The 16,626-nt window shown below is 49.1% G+C and overlaps 1 protein-coding gene across 7 annotated transcripts; it reads right to left on the bottom strand.

Annotated features, from left to right (window-relative positions):
* Positions 1-757: 757 nt before the first annotated feature.
* On the bottom strand, positions 758-16,167 carry pald1a (phosphatase domain containing paladin 1a). 7 transcript variants are annotated; one of them, XM_037278113.1, is made up of 21 exons: positions 14,542-14,804; positions 13,494-13,664; positions 12,314-12,499; positions 11,976-12,078; positions 10,994-11,173; positions 10,734-10,898; positions 10,350-10,510; positions 10,205-10,280; positions 9,966-10,120; positions 9,780-9,882; positions 9,604-9,708; positions 9,355-9,450; positions 9,159-9,293; positions 8,877-8,993; positions 8,556-8,735; positions 8,291-8,488; positions 8,085-8,225; positions 7,939-8,010; positions 6,899-7,039; positions 3,646-3,801; positions 758-1,350 (listed from the first exon to the last, which is right to left on the bottom strand). In XM_037278113.1, exons 2-21 carry the CDS (start codon positions 13,550-13,552, stop codon positions 1,186-1,188), a joined length of 2,694 nt encoding a protein of 897 aa, XP_037134008.1. In that variant the 5' UTR covers positions 13,553-13,664; positions 14,542-14,804; the 3' UTR covers positions 758-1,185. The 7 variants fall into 7 exon arrangements, 6 of the variants coding, with proteins under 6 accessions (XP_037134008.1, XP_037134010.1, XP_037134009.1 ...); XR_005101106.1 differs by lacking the exon at positions 758-1,350 and adding an exon at positions 4,102-4,390 and having other exon boundaries at positions 3,709-3,801; positions 14,542-14,805; XM_037278115.1 differs by lacking the exons at positions 13,494-13,664; positions 14,542-14,804 and adding an exon at positions 16,021-16,167.
* Positions 16,168-16,626: the final 459 nt, after the last annotated feature.

Genomic DNA, 16,626 nt, shown 5'->3' with positions numbered 1-16,626 from the left:
ACGGCGTAGCGGATCACAAAGAAGCTTTCAAAGAGAAGGAAGGGGGCCTCGTAGCATCCGAGGCGCCCCCGCCCCCCTCTTTGCACTTGGTGCTATACTGCAGCGGTTGGTAAAAAAAAAAAGTGGCATCAAACACATCTAATCTATACGATACAAGTCGGGATATTATGAAAAAAGGGCTTTGTCATTTGAGGAGAATGAAGTTGAAAACAGCCAGAATCAAATCATAAAATGACCAGCAAAAAAAGTGGAAAAACTACTTTGAGAGTTCTGCTGCAATAACATACCGCCCACCTTCACCCCCTCGCCCCAGGACAACTTCCTCACTGCTGAGATAAGACAAGATGGGAAGCGAGCCGGGGTATCCGACTTTCAAAGAGCTCGCCGGGGGACACTTTGGGACGGAGAGCCGTCCACATGAAAAAGCCGAGCCGGCCAGATTAGGCCGTTTGATCCGGCTAAGCTCCTCATTACGGCCGAGCCAAGACGCCAGCGCCGAGCCCGTCGAGCCGGGGGTGACAAAGCCGCATCTGTCTGCCTCCTCGCATCAAGAAATGAGACGGCGAGATACCCGCACTACCAGATGAGCAGGCGATAAGTCGCAGGGAGGCCGCAAAAAAAATAAAAGGAAAAACATGAGGACAGATAATATCACGAGAAAGAATTACTGTCATTCAATGAGAATAAAGTCAAACTCCCACGGGAATGAAAAGGTCATCTATTTTTTAAATGAGAATAAAGCACTGAAGTCATAACATGCAGAGAACAAAAGTTTTAATTTTATGCGAAAAAATACAGTTTAGTAAATAAGAAATAAGTTGTCATTTTCTAAGACTCAAGTCAAAGTATTCTGAAAAGAAGTCATCATAGGAAAAGAAATAACACAAAGTCGTTCAAGAACAAAGTCCGAACTTGACAAGTCCAAACCTTGTGAGGAAAAACTGACAAGGACTATGGTGAGAAAAGCTCAAAGAGAAAGTAAGTTTGATGAGCAACTAAATAAATTCCACCTGCTAAGACTGTAAACAATCAAAACCCTGGAAAAGGTTCGGGCAGCAAGTTAGTACACCATCACGCTACGCCACGTCGCATCTGCCTCCCACGCCTTTACCGTCCAAGTCAAGGTTTGTCAAATCACATGCCATTCAAAGAGAGACTCGAGTCCACGTGCCGGCGCGCTTCCCCTCAGAGGAAATGCCCTCGGAAAGGAAGTTCCGGACGGAGGTTCTGCTGCTGCCAGCGCCAGCGCAGCCGGGCCAGCTGGGCCGGCGAGACGCGGTCCGGCGGGCTCTTGAACTCGCAGAAGCTCAGCCGGTTGAGGACGTCATAGACTCCCGCCCTGGAGGCCACCTGCCGACGAGACCACACGGGGCCTCGATGAATCCAAAGACACAAAAATGTTGGGGCCGTTTATGTGGCCTTGCGTCACTGCAATGTAGCACGTAGCTTTATTCTTCTTCTTCTGGAACAGCCCCTTGAGATGAGGAGCCAACACAAGGACAAAAAACCTCTGCCATACTAGTAACCCCAAAGAAATGTATGCTCAGGACTTTGCGGATCCAAAAGGAGCATAACCCCCACAATCAGCGAGGGCTAAGACAAAAGGCCCGTGCCAAACAGAGCAGCGTGTGCAAGATTAAGCGAGAAGATGTACGCGTCATACATCAACATGCAGCCAACTGATTGGTTTTAGACATTGAAACAAATATGCGGCGCATGCAGGCACAAACTGTACATCAGACAGAAGAAAGTCATAGTACAAACTGGGAAAGAAAAATGTTTGAAGGGTGCTTAGAAGCACATGGTAGCGGGAACAAACACAATATCTTGGATGAGATTAAAAGAAGTCACATGGAAAATGTTGTCCCCCCCCCCCAAAAAATGGGCATAGAACCAAGGAAGGGCGGTGGATTTTTTTCTCTTCAAGCACAGAATGGTTTGATGCAAGTTAAAATGGATGAGTGATGGAAAGAATGGGATAGATGCAAGTGAGTGAGGAAAATGATTCCAATCAATCTATTTAAAAAGCGCGGCGTCCAATTTCACCCTTGAAGAAAAGAATCTCTGACAGAGCATACCATAAGATTTCTTAGTAGGAAAAAGTTCATCTTGATAAAACTAATTCTGAATTTTGTTAGTATGAATTGGTGAGACGTCTTTCATGAAATAAATTATTATATGATAAACACACTGTGGCATTCAGAACAGATTGTTGGGCGAGTCAATAATAACCATGGGGAAAGTTAGAGGCTCCGTAGAAGAGCCCTGGGGTACACCCACCCATCTCAGACAGAACTTCCCCCAAAAATATGACTTCACAAATGCTAAACCGCCAATGTGCGAGGGTCCATAACTATTGTTAAAATCGCAATTTTGAGTTCACTTTTGTGAGCCGCAGTACCGTGTATGGGGCCACAAAATACAATCTTGCCCCCATGTCATGCATGGGGCTTCATATTATAAGAGACTCCATGTGTGTCACCACCATGTGTGACTGTGAATAATGGGCTCCTGCCTTCAGGGCTGCTATTAAATTAGAGCCAGGCCATGTTGGGGGCCGGACAGTCGCCAAACATCAAAGAGCTTGCGTAACAATGTGTGTGCGTGGCGATGAAGACCCCCCGCCACCACCCCTGACACTTGGGGCTTGTCATGGACGATCCCGCCACGGTCACTGGTGACAGGCTAACGATCATGCCCGCGGGCCATTTAGCCGTGATTGGTTGGGAAGGTGCCAGGCTCAGCAGCATGTAGGCCACTCCACACGTTGGCCACGCTGATGACAGCTCAGAGTGACAGAAAGTTAAGCGGTGCCTAAGCTTTTATTTTTATTTTTTCCCCAGGGGCTGGCTGCCAAGCTGGCTGGCTGCCGCTGTGTTGACCATCAGTGAAAATGAAGATCCGCTGAGCATAAGGTTCATTTTTAAAATGTGCTACAGCGTGGCTTCCCGATGAAGGCGACGTCCCTAAATGTCACGGTAATGTCACCTAGATGAGGTCTCGCACTCGTCTGTTCTCCCTTCACTCAATGCCATTGGGAAGGATTGTCGAGACGGACCCCTGCGGTGACACCAATGGTGCTGTTGTTTGCAAAGGAAGGAAATGTTTCATGGTATCCTTTCCTTTGTCACGTGTCACTTTTGAACAGAGCGGGGAGAACGGGAAGGCTTTGCTACGCAATCTTCCATGCGGGTTCCCAACGTGAGCGAGCACATTTTTGAGACGCCGAGCGCGTATTTGATATTCATAACAGGATGGATATGCCTCCATTGAGCGAGCATATTTTTCTGACAGCTGTTTTCTCACTGATTATTCCAGTCCATTTTGGAATTCCGCCCCGCTTTCATTCCGCCCCAACAAGGACAAAAAGGCGGCGGAGATTTTCAGCCGCCGAATTTCAAACATTCTTTTGCTGTGGCCCGCGTTTCCCGGGGACTTTTTGGCAGAATCACAACAAAGAGCTCGTATTTGTTGGTCCGCTTTCCCCACTTTGAATAAATAAAGACCCATGCACATTCGCTGTTTGGCATATGCAATATGCGATATTTTCTGCAATTTGACTTAGGTCATTGAGGTTTTTTTATGTCGAGGAAGAGTTTACCCACTGCCCCCCCCTCCATGTGAACAAACAACAATGGCAATTACCTGCTCCATCCAGAGCTCAAAGGAGCGCTGCCAGGAGTCCTTCTTCTCCAGGTGCAGGTAAGTGTTGAAGAGGATGAGGTAAATGTAGCGCTCCAGATACTGGAGGCTCTTCAGCAGGAGCTGATGGCACTCCTTCTCCGATTTGCCACCTTTGATCTGCGGAAAAACAAAGCCTCGTTTGCAAACATGGTTTTCCCTCCAATGAGACAAATTTGGCATTTTCAAATAGCGCATCTGAGAAGCAGGAGCAAATGCCACGGCTGTACTGAATTAGGAATGCGGAGGCGAGGGGGATATCTTTTGTCAACATTGTCAAAAATCCATCTCTGTCCCATTGTAAAGCAAATTAGAGATGGAGGAATCCGGTCAGACTTGACTTGAGTTTGCATTTTTGGGAGGGCAGACATTTTTGGAGCCTTATTTGTAGAACAAGAAACAATCAAACTTGCAGCTAACATTTGACAAAACAGATATCATCTGGCTTCAGGAGCGAGCAGCCACCGCCTCCATGTTAATGGCTTCTACAGATTGCGCTCATCTGTCTTTTTCCAGTTGCTCAGCCACATCGTCACTGTGAAATCCCCCGCAAGTAGAGGTGGATTTCTTGGAGCTGGCTGGCTGGAAACCGCATCGTGTAGAAGAGCAGCAAATTAATGCAAGTCTGTACTCTTGTGGTTGCAACTCTGTTAAGTCTTGTGCGTCATGACCCCCGGGAGAATGCATAGCTTGAACGTTGGCTCAAATGCTGCACAAAAAGAAAAAATCCTCATGATGACTTGCGTGTGTGTGTGTGTGTGTATCATGGATGCATTTTCAATGTCTGGACAAAGAGCAAAAGGGTCTGGAGAGTGGACTGCTGCCTGCAAATTCCTCTTTTTCGCCATCGGTATTCAATTCCCGCAGGTACTCGCTGTATCAGAATTGCAGGCTTGAGGAAGGCCTCAGGCAAAAGCAGCCTCCCCCCACCCCCTTCTTGTACCTGAAGGACAAGGAAGTGCAAGCAAGTGAAAGAGAGCTTCGGGAACAGCTTGGAAAATTGTCAGTTGGGACCCTCGCGATGCACGCAATTCATTTCGTTTACGTGCATCTTTACTCCTCGTGCAAATTACGCAGCTATAAAAAACGTTTGAATAAGTTCCGACGTGCTTCGTGTGTCAATTGGGCAGAAAATAGAAGTGCGCGAGGACGACTGAAAGCTCACCCTGGGGGGCTGCAAAAGGTCAGGCCAAAGGGGACACTGGGTTGTTTAGGCTGGACGTGTGCGCACACGTCAAGGCGAGCGCAGCACTTTGCAAAGTCGGCAGGAGGGCGAGGACGTGAGCTCGATCGCTCACAATTGGGATGAAAGAACAATGAGACAGCTACTGCAAGACTTAGGACAAGAGTCAGTCCCGGAGTGTTTTTAGTTTGTGGCAAATGTCAAGTTTCTTCACATTAAAGTCATCCCACAGACAGTAGCACGTAATGTTAAAAGCTAAGAAAACGTGCACGTTCCTGGGAAGCATTCGACTCCGCTTGCACTCCCATCCTCCATCTTTCCAGGAGACGTCTCCCGGATTCCCCTTGGAGAACCCGCTCGCAAGGCCTTCTCCCTTTTCCCCAAATATTTTTCCATCCCCCGTCCAAACCGCGGGGGCCGTCTTTTTGGACACGCTGCGATCTGCCCTCGTTCGTCCTTAATTTGTGCATTTCAGGAGCCAGCCAAGCGGGGGAGAGGCATGAGATGTGCGGCAAGACCCACGTGATGAGAAAATATGCATATGCATTCTTTCACGTGCCGTGTCACTGTGGACATTGAAGCCTCCATCGATTTCCTATTGAGCAACTTGTCATTTTTTTCTGTTGAACTTAACTAGTCCCAGAAAGAAAAATAAAGTGCCTATGCATGTCAGTTTTGTCAGTCGCGTGTGAAAAACGTTTGACTGACATGATGAAACACAGACAAAAGTGATGCCAGTGTCAAAGCCATCGATGAAATGGCAATGTCGACAATCACGGGCAACCAACGACCGCGATTGGCCTCCCGAGTGCCGCATGTGCCCCATGCGGGGGTCACGGCTAGTTGGCAGCGCAGAGATTTACAGCAAAGCCCCTTGAGTGGGCCCCTCTGAAGCTTTCGGGTCTCAGAGTAAAAATGCATCTTTTCCAACCACTGGCAAAGTGGAGGAGGGGGGCTGGGAAGCGGAGTGCGGTTTCCCCCTCTTCCGGCAACATCTGGCACTGTTTAGCACCTGGCCTGCCGCTGCTTCCAAGCAAAGCGGAAAAGGGGGGAGGGGCAGTGCCAACGCATGGCCTCCGGACAAATCCGGCCTCATCTCGACTCGGATTTGAACTCTGCTAGCTCATTTGCGTCAGCAGCAAAGTCCAAGATAAATACAGTTGCAGAGATTTATTTGGCTTCAACCTACGTATTTTATAGTCGAATGATTGATTGAACCATCGAAGTCTGAAATTAGACCAGCTCGCCATTAGACCACGCTGGCTTCGATGAATCATTCCATGAATCATTCCATTCCTTCAGCATCTCACCCCCCGCTCTCCCTTTCCTATCGACTCTGAAAATGGAAGTTGCAAGCAATTGACCTTTGCGAGCGCCGCAAGGGATCCTTTTCCACGAAAAATCGCAGAGTGACAGACATTGGCCGAAGACAATAAGGGCCATTGACGGCCTGCCGAGCGGGTCCGGGTGCCTCCCACCTCTGCAGCAACAGCTGATGGTGCGCGGAGGCGCAATGATGACATTGTTCCAAAAAGCATAAAGCAGAGCTTGTCTGCCATAAGCTCCTTTTGTTCTCCTTCAGCTTTGTTAGCTTGGAATAAGAAAAACGGTCGAAACCAATCGGGAGTACAAATCTTTGCCAATTGTTAATCAAGATTTGCATTTTGTCAGGGCATTTTCTTTGCAACAAGCAAAAAAGCGACAGATGAGCTATCTGAAAATCCTGTGACGGATATTGAGGAACATTTCATTTCCTCCGCTGCTTCTCTTGGCTCTAATTCATCCAAGTGGCTTCCATTAAATTACATCATGATCAATTTTTCCACGCTCGGCCACTCGTGCCGACATTCCTCTCATTCATGTGAGGTAGGGGGGGAAAAAAAGGAGCACAGCAGGCTCCCCGGCCCCCTCTCGGGGGCACCAACGGTGAGTGCACTCGCGTTTGTGAAATATTTGAGTTTATTTTGCATGTTGTGACGGATGGACTGTGCACGTCTGCAAGTTCCTTTTGAGGTGTAAAGTGCGGCCCCCCACCTGTCTGTAGGTGCAGACGATGATCTCTCTCAGGTGGTAGTGCATGGGCGTCATGGTCTCAGACACTGAGTCCAGGGCCATGTCCACCTCTCGCTTCATCCGGTGGCCGTCGGGGAGTAGACGTACCAGCTGCATCACCACCTGTCAAGAAAAAACAATGATAACATCTTACACCAGGGATGGTTGGAGAAGCACGCAGGAGGACCATTCACAGGTGAATGTGGCTTTAGGGCCATCTTGTGGCATTTTGAGGCAAATGCACAACAATTTTGGGGGGGGTGATAAAATATTGTTGTTCCATGGCAACCCCGGCCACACCGCCAGAAGATGCTGGTTTGCATTCAAGATTAAAGTTAAAGTCCCAATGATCGTCACACACACATCTGGGTGTGGTGAAATTTGTCCTCTGCATTTAACCCATCCCCGTGTGATCTTAATCCATCCCCTGGGGGAGAGGGGAGCAGTGAGCAGCAGCGGTGCCGCGCTCGGGAATCATTTGGTGATCTAACCCCCCAATTCCAACCCTTAATGCTGAGTGCCAAGCAGGGAGGCAATGGGTCCCATTTTTATAGTCTTTGGTATGACTCGGCCGGGGTTTGAACCCACAACCTTCCAGTCTCAGGGCGGACACTCTACCACTAGGCCACTGAGCTGGTATTAATTGCGTTCATCAAGGCACAGCAGAAAGTAAACGCTCAGGGAAATGTTCTTTTTTTCCCCAATGTGTTACCACATCAAGACAGAAATAATCATAGAGACCAAACAAACAAAACAAAAATAAAGTGGACTTCTTTTGTGTTTGGAATAAAACTAAGTAAAACCACTTTGGAGAAGTTGACATGGAAAGATGGATGGGGGAAAAAGGGTATATGTATATATATTTAATGTATTTTTACATGTGACTATCCAGACATTTATTATCAGCTGGGGGAAAAAGTGTGTGTGTGTGTGTGTGTGTGTGTGTGTGTGTGTGTGTGTGTGTGTGTGTGTGTGTGTGTGTGTGTGTGTGTGTGTGTGTGTGTGTGTGTGTGACAACCTACCTGAAATTCCCCTTTGGTGTACTTGGCATCAGGGACACTCACGATTTCGTCTTCGGGAAACTCCGGAAAGCCCTGCGGGCGACAAGAAACGGCCGTCTTGGTCCAATTCATCGTGCGGTCAGGCGAGAGCGAGCGGCGCGCCGTACGTTGAAGTGCCACAGAGTGAGCACGGACAGCACCATGGCCGTGGTGGTCCTGCCTTTGCCGTTGGAGCAGTTGAAGACGAAGGCCGAGCACGAGTCCTCGGCCAGCGAGCTCTTCATGGCGTCCAGAAGCTTGTCAAAATCCTGCACGATCGATGAGTAACTCGATTTGTCAAAGGGGTTTTGTGGCTCAAAGTGTTAGCGGCTACCTCCTCTTGAGGGGCGGCGCAGTCGGGCAGAGGGACGCGCTTGTAGCTGAGGGCTGGCGTGGCCTTCTTGTGCTGCACCAAGACCTCCTGTGCCGTCAGGACGCTCTTGAACATCTTCATCTGCTTCTCCTGCTCCAGAGTCACCTCCAACCACTTCTGGGCTCGCAAGATCTCGTCCTTCAGGGACGCCTCCAGCTTCTAAGGTCCAGAACAAGGGAGTTGGCATATGCAGCAATGTTATTCCCTGAAAATGTTTCCTCCTGACCTCAATGACGAGCGGGTCTGACGCCGGGACGGCAATGTGCTGATCCAAGCGCGAGGGCTCCCTGGGGGTGAAGATCTGCCCGTTGGCTTCGACAAGCAGCTCCTCCTGTAGGTTGACCCACAGAACGCGGCTGTGCTTGCGCTTTTCGTCCATCAGGTGAGCCAGCACGGCTCCAGCCGCCTGCGCACACACGCACGAAAAAAAAAAAAGAACTTTTGTTTCGAGCGGGGAATCAATAGGAAAAATACAGCAATCAAGAATAGACAATTTGTTCAAAAGGAAAAAACAGAAAGTAACGTTGGGGCGGGGTTTGCGCCCCACCTCGGACGTGGGCTGCGCCATTCCGTACACGGGCATCTTGGGCACGCGTCTGAAGTTGAGCGCCTTCATCTCCTTGGCGGTGCTCAGGACGTCGGGTGCTAAATACTCGCCGGCCACCTGCACAACAAACAAATCGTGCAGTTTCATGGTCAATTAAATATAAAAAAATAGACTTTTTAATGTAAAATTATTTTTTCTAAGACATTTCTCACGTTGAATAATTATTTGAAAACTACTCATTGTGGGGAAATATTCCCCAATAGTCCCTCAGCGGAGGCTCACCAAGACACGGGCTCCTCTGGTGACCAGCTCAGGCGACGCCGATAGCTCAGAAAGGTCCATCCGGGCCAGCAGGCGGTAGAGCCAAGTGTGGCGGCACATCCACTGGCTGAAGTTGGACACGAAGGCCTGGGGATACTGCAATGGCGACACGCGGCTTTAGCGGCCGGGAGAGCGAGCACTCATTGAAGACACTCACCTGTTCGTGGAGGTAGGCGTTAAACACAATCAGGTAGAAGTAGCGCTCCAAGCTCTGCCGGGTTCTGCTGAGGAAGTACTCTTTGGTGCTGTTTCCCTGACATGCAACACAGGAAGAACATTTGTCAGGCTTCATTCTAAGTTCAAAAAAATCGATTGCAGCTATTTTTTTATTTTATTTTGCCTTCGTTGTAAATGTACAATTCACCAAGGAGGAGACTCCCAGGTAGGAACAGAGAAAAGCACCAACCTGGATCTGATAATCATCTCCGAGGCCCTCCAGTTTACTTTTGTTCTCGTATATTGCTTCTTTGATGTTGTGCATTTGCGAACACAGCTCAATGGCCTGGTCCACCTGACGACGCAAACACACAGACGTGTCACCATTCCACCATCCCTGAATTGAATCTGGTGAGAGAAATTCACCTCCTCAAGGATTTGCTGTCCATTTGGCAGCCTGGCAACCAGAGACTGGATGATGCGGAAAACAGGTCTGGCCTCCGGAAGGGCCTCCGCCGGCTCCACAATTCTACAAGGACACAATTGTTGTATGGCAATAAAAAGTTTACGTTTTCAACAAATACGGACTAATAATGGCTAATGAGCCCTTACGGAGACGGGGGGCGCAAGTTGCCCTGGAGGCGGTTGATGGCCAGGGCGCCCAGGATCATGGCCAAGTTGGTGCGGCCGACGCCCACCTGGCAGCTGAAGAGCAGCGCGGGGGGCGCGGGTGGCATGTCGCGTTGCAGGGACAAGCCGGGACTCTCCTGGGAGGGCAACGGATAGATAGACGAAGGGACGACAATAGTTATCGAACCTGACTGATGCTTAACAAGGCTAGTTGGGCTCACCCTGAGGATGTTGACAAAAGCATCAAAGTCTTCTTCCATAGGCGCTCCTTCGACAGGTAGCGGTAGTCTGTAATAGCTGCAAAGAAGACGAGCACAAATGCGGTTAGCGGTTGCCGAGCGACGGCCGAAGAAGAGCGGCGAGCACCTGTAGGCCGGCATGGTGAACACGGGCCGCTTGTAAACCTCCTCCGTCACGTGGATGTCCTCCTCGCATGTGATCGCCATCTTCTGAGGCTCGCCTTTCAGGTACTCAATGTCGTTGTAAACGTAGTAGATGTTTTCATTCAGCTTGGCAAAGTCGTGCAGCTAACAGAAAGGATGAAAGATAAAAAGAGCACTTTACGACCATACCAAAAAAAACAACGTTGAGTGACTGGGGGAGGTGACCTTAAATGCTTTGTTTTTTTTAACAAAAATTCAATCTCCAATTTCAATCTTTTTCCTTACCTCTGTTTTGCTTGTAATTTTGTTTAGTTTAGTTTTTAACACATGCCATCATGAAAAGAAGCCAAGCCCAAGTCCAAGTCACCTCCTTCCTGACGGTAAGCTCCAGCATTTCCACCGGCTCCTCCTTTTCCAGTCCGTGGAGATTCTCATGGAGGTTCTCCTTCCTCCTGGGAGTGTACGGGACAAAGTCGTCGCCCTTGTGCAGGAAGACCACCGGCTCTTCTCGCACGCAGACAAAAACAACCTCCTGGCAGGCCGGGGAAACAAAGGACAAGAAACATCAGAGGAGCAGAATTGAAGTGCCACCTACGTGCTCCAAAAGCACCAAAGACAGTAGGTGACCTCGTGTCCTTGCGCTTGGAGCATCTGCAAGACCCGCTTGAATCCGTTCAGGCTGGGCTGACCCATCCCGTAGAGCGGGTACAATCCCTTCACCCGCCGGAAGTTGGGGGCTCCGAAGGAGCCAGTCGTGCTGAGGACGTCCGCTTTGCTGTACACGTCCTGCACCATGAAGAACTCACCCTGGCAGAAAAGGGCACAATAAGCACACGTCCTTCCCGCTCGGCTCTCCAGAGCTGTGCTTGTGAGTGTGAATGGTTCAAAATTGGAAGCTAAGCAGAATAGAAGCTGGATGAAAAAAGTCAAAATAGCATAAAAGCTCCGCTTTTTATTCGCGTCACTTCATTTCTTTCTGACACTAGAGTTTGGTGGTGCGCTATGAAATTTCCCATCAAAATTGTGCCATGTTGGCAAACAGTTGTCTAGTGTCTGCTGCCATCTAGTGGTTTCTCATTTCAACCTGCAGCAAAAAGGACATGCCTTTTGCTTTACTGGCAAGGAAATCCATCACAGCGGTCAAATGCGCCATCGTCGTCATTCACATTGGCACTGATGCCCAAGAGATTACAGGGTAGGAAATACGTTAATTGGTGGCTAGTGTTTGGTTTTGAACGTGCGCAAAAATGCTATTTAGGTCACTGCTTGCATGCTGGGAAGATTTTTTTTTTTTATCAGAGAGCAGTTTGGACAAACGATTGCATATCCTTTGAGATTGAAGATAACAAAAGACAATTGCCATCTTTGATGGGTGAATAGAACGCAAACTGCAAGTGCGAAAAGATGCCATGAAAGATCAAGTATCAAGGTGAGCAAGCAAGCGAGTGAGGGGGCACATCAAAATCCTGAGAAAAGCGACACCACGCCTTCCTGATACAATCCACCCCCACTGCCTCATAAAATGCCGCATGACAATGTGCTTGCTCCACGCTGCATGCCTTTCCATATATATGTGTGTGTGTGTGTGTCTGTGGTTCCTGCGTAGTACCTGCACCAGGTAATGCTCGGGCAGGGCGTCCGATAGCCGTCCCACTTTGTAGTTGCTCTTGTGGATGTCATCGTGAATCTGAAATTCCTGCTTGCAGTTATACCTGCACATACACACACGCACACACACGCGCGCACACGCACACACACACACCGGCAGCATGGTGTGAGGAGTCAATTCAATTACCAGTCAACGTTTACAAAGCCTACGCTGACAAATGAGATGACCCAGGGGGGAAGGGGTGGGGGGTGGGGTGTCTAGGCTCCCAAAATCCTTCCGTGGTGATCAAAGGGGATCGACAGCCAATCCACAGAAGACGTATTCGAGGAGGGACTTACGTGATGAGCACGGGTGCGACCTTGTTGGTGATAATGGACTTGGCCTTGTTGTTGTGCACGCCGGCGGTGTGAAAGGGGCTCATGCCGAGCGACGGCCTGCCGTCGGCCATCCCGTTGCCGAGGACACCTTCAAGCGGCGACGGCGGCGGAGCTGCACTGGCAGTCGTACCCATGCTCCGCCCGTGGCTGCGGGGCACAAAGCAAGCACACTCACAAACAGGAAGTACAACTATTGACACAAAAAAAAATAAAAAATAATGCCCAAAGCCTGATGCTGTGGACAGGCGTAATGTTCAGCAAAACAGGATTTACATCAAATTATCTGTTTGGCTTCGATTTAACTTTGGAAACTGCACTTTGGTGTGACCAATTTTTTTTTTTTTTACATTCTTCAGGCCATAGCGTGCAACCGCGGATTGAAAGCAAAACCGATGGAGTCTATCAACAAGAGGGACATGGGCGGACGTGTCTGTGAAGTCTACTTTTGGACGGAGGCTCGAGACTGGATGTGAAGTCGAGTGCTGGGTGAGCCGCCGCTGCTCTCCTCTGTTGTTTTCCGAGCCAAGTGGACCTTCAAGTTCATAAGAAACCCCTTTTCCCTGAGGTGTGGTCCCAATTCCCAGAAATAGTCCCATCCTGAAGTAAATATTTCAGTCCACCAGTTGTCATTCCATAATGGCAAGTCAAGTATTGCCAAATATAGCCAAATCTATTTGAATCCTCACCACATACCAAAAGCATCTCCAGCCTCTCATTTAGAATCAGCCTACCGCAAGGACAAAAAAAGCAAACAAGTCAAAGCCTTTGCAAAGTTCTTCCTCCAGCCCACGCGGGACGACGGAGACCCACCAATGCCCCGTCCGTCCGTCCCTTTCACATGTCGTCCTACTAGGGGGAGGTCGCATAAAAAAAGAGGAAAAGGAAGACAGAACGGTGGAGCGGTGCATCTGGTGGCCAGATGGCTGACGCCCAAGTCACGTTGGCTGTACGAGACCTTGCTCCCAGCAGCCATCATTTTATTTAAATACATAAACACAGACGCTGGCTATTTTGAAAGGACATGAAGAATACGCCCCACCCACCCCAAGAAAAATCAGCTGTGCGGCGAGCCGTACTCTGGATGCCTGCCCCTTTTGAATGCAAAGCGCGCAACGGGTGGAAGAAAACCATGGCGACCGACCCGACGCTCCTGCCAGCGCAGGCCCATTCAGGGGCGGCCCATTGAAATTCCACCGGCATCCCGACCTCAGCGTGCCATCGTCTTGGGGACAAAAGCGGCGTGAGGCAGGAAGGAGCCTGCAGCTGCAGGATGCATCTGGCTGTCGCCGGCCCGAGAAAGGATGCCCTGCTTCTACGGACAGAAACGTAGAACAATTTGGGACGTCTCCCAAATTTGTTGCCATGTGAAACGAGCGCATTACAAATTGCTGAAGGCATGACACCATTCGAGAGGAGGCGCACCTTGAGAGGAAGCTTTGCAACATCCTCTTTGAGGTTGCGCACGCGTGTCAGCGCAGGACATTGCCACTTCCTGCGCTCCAAAATGGATGCGGCAGGGAAATGAGCTCAGACTTCCTCTGTACTGTAGAGAACCCTTCAATGCATTGTTCCCAGGTTCTGGGCATCAAAACGCTATTTTGCAAACAAATTTGATTGCTTGGCAGAAAGAGGAAAAAGCGTGAGAGTGCTATGAACATGAGCAATCCTGCGGTCGCGCTTCCGCCCAGTGACAAGCGACTAAAAAAAAGATTTTGCAGTTCTAGATTTTAAACGGTCGTCTGTAATTTCTTTCAGTGGAAGACTGAGTTGCAGTCATTCCAGGTTTTTGGCCCCCTCGACCGACTGCAACATTCTGCGCGCAACCGCCACCGCATGCGGTCGGCGAGGTTTAAGCTGTACGTTGGCTCGTCTCGACTCGAGCGAGTTGGCGCAGGGTGGCCACATCGGACCCAAGATGGAATGTGACTTGGGGCAAGTTACAGCCCGGGCTGGTCAGCAAGGGCAGATCGACAGTCGGGTCTGTAAATATTGGGACGCAAAGACGATTCCCGTGCAACACTTCAACGTCAGAGACGAAGACGAAAAAATTAATTGTTTTCACGCTGTTTTGAAATAACTACTACCAACCCATTTGACCCAAAAGTTGACCCACCGCTGCCCGACACCGTCAGTAACTTCTATGAGTCAGCTCTTCAGTTTGAATGAGGCCTGTGTAGGGGATGAAGTACCTGACGCTCAGCTCCTGAGTCCACCGTTGGAAAAACGATGACAACAACGCCTCACTTGCCGTCCCCAAAAAACGTCGGTCTCAGTCGCGCGTCCCGGCTGGCGTCTCTCCGATGTGTGCAAATCAATCAGTATGCGCCCGCTCACGGCACGCCAGGCAGGTCAGGATGCGGTCCTGCATCCCGTCAACGGCTATTTTTTTTTTTTTCTGTTCTGCCGTGCAGGCGGTGCAGCGCGGTGAGGAGCAAGCATGCGCCGCAGCGTAAAAAGAGGATGCGGGGGCGGTCCCGGACGTGCGGCTTACTCATCGCCTCCTTCGCTGTCGTCCAATGGCGACAAGCGCAGCCTTCTGGCGACACGCTGCCTCCCACACGCACTCGTGCGCCGCAGACCCTTTAACAAGACTCTCCAGACACCATTGAAGCAGTGGCTCACAAACTTGTCTTGGTTTCATAGGGAGGAACTGAGGAAAAGCCTGAGCACTTTTTTTGCCATCCCTGAATGAAACCATCAGACAGCAGGCAAACGAGACAGGGTCTGACGACCGCATGCGGAGGACATCGCGTAAGCCAAAGTGGCTACGAGGGTCTAATCAGTCCATTCATTAGCGCTTAACACGTGCCGAGCGGCAGGCAAACAGCGCTCGCAGCTGGGCAAATAAGTCGGCTTTAAGCCCCTGCCCCAAACTGGCTGGGATTCGTTGATCATGCCAGGAGGGGCCCGTTTCAGCTGCAGATGTTTGGAAACACAACACTTGAAGTTCTCTTTGTCCTTTTTCAAACAGCTGTGCCACCAAAGACGAGGGCGTGGGAACGCTTGTTTCCATACCCAGAGCACAACAAGCACAGTATGTGCCCTCTCGTGGCAGGGCACTTCATTCTTCTGCCTCGTCCTCGCTGGCATGGGAATATGGACGTTGGACAAATTAAACAATATTGCTCGATGTGAGGCAACAGCAAATTCCTACTAAGATTTTTGCTAAATTTGCATGGAAGTTCAACTGGAGAATTTTGGAACTATTCTAGACAAAAGACTATTATATATTCTTTATTATAGCTTATTATATAAAGCTATTCAAAACACAGAAGAGGCGCTGGGGTTGAAGGTGGGGGGCGTGGCAATACGGTTTTAATTAATTTATTTCTATCATTATCCTTGATCATTATTGAATTTGGTTTGGTTTATGTATGTATATACTGATCTATTATATATTTTATGCTCTTCATTTTTCCCAATCCTGGTGAGTGGGGTTGGGGTGCCCCAAAACACATCTTCCTTTATCCACACTTTAGTGTCAAAAAACGCTGTGGGTTGTTTCTTTTGAACGGTTCTAAACAACTTGAGTTAACTGGGAGAGGCTAAAGTTAGCATCTTCGTGGCGAGACAAGAAAACGAAGGAGGAAGAGGAGAGAAATGAGCCGGAGCCCACGAAACCAAGTGCTTACCCCATCAAAAAAACTTTGAACAAGACGCGAACTCACCATTGCAGCTCGCGAGGCGACAAAAAGGGTCCAAAAACGAGCCGTTCGGGGGTCGAAGGGAACCGGGAACAGGATGGAGCCGGTGGCTGCCTTTTCTCTCGTCACGCTGCCGCCCCCCTTCTTTCTCGGGGAGTTGGACAAGAGATTCCACAAGGGATAATGGCGTCAAACTGCGCATGTGCAGAAACGCCAGGGGAGAAAAGGCTGATTAATGACAACTTCAAGCAAAATATTAACTTCATTACATGATAACTCATGCTTGCAATGCTGAAAGAAGAAGAAAAGCGGTTATTTAAATGTACGGCACATATTGAAATAGTGGGAAAAGAACATCAACGAAACGTGAACTGCAATTTTTCAAGAAAAGTACCTGTAATCATTTGTTTTGTCCACTGGAGGGCGCACGAACAACAACTTAACTGTGAAATTGGAAACAAAAACATTGAATCAACAAATTCTCAGTAGCTATTATGATCAACATTAGTGATTGTTTGTAAGATTGTTTGCAAAAATCTATTATAAGTTATTTATTTGTATATAACTGCATGCAATTGATCACAATTAATTAATAATAGTGGAAAGTGAACCGGTGGTTGCTTGTAAACA

Source organism: Syngnathus acus, chromosome 19, assembly GCF_901709675.1.
Source record: "Syngnathus acus chromosome 19, fSynAcu1.2, whole genome shotgun sequence".
In the NCBI taxonomy this organism is placed as follows: Eukaryota; Metazoa; Chordata; class Actinopteri; order Syngnathiformes; family Syngnathidae; genus Syngnathus; species Syngnathus acus.
Note: the sequence above shows the minus strand (reverse complement) of the source record. Positions and strands in the feature narration are given on the sequence as shown.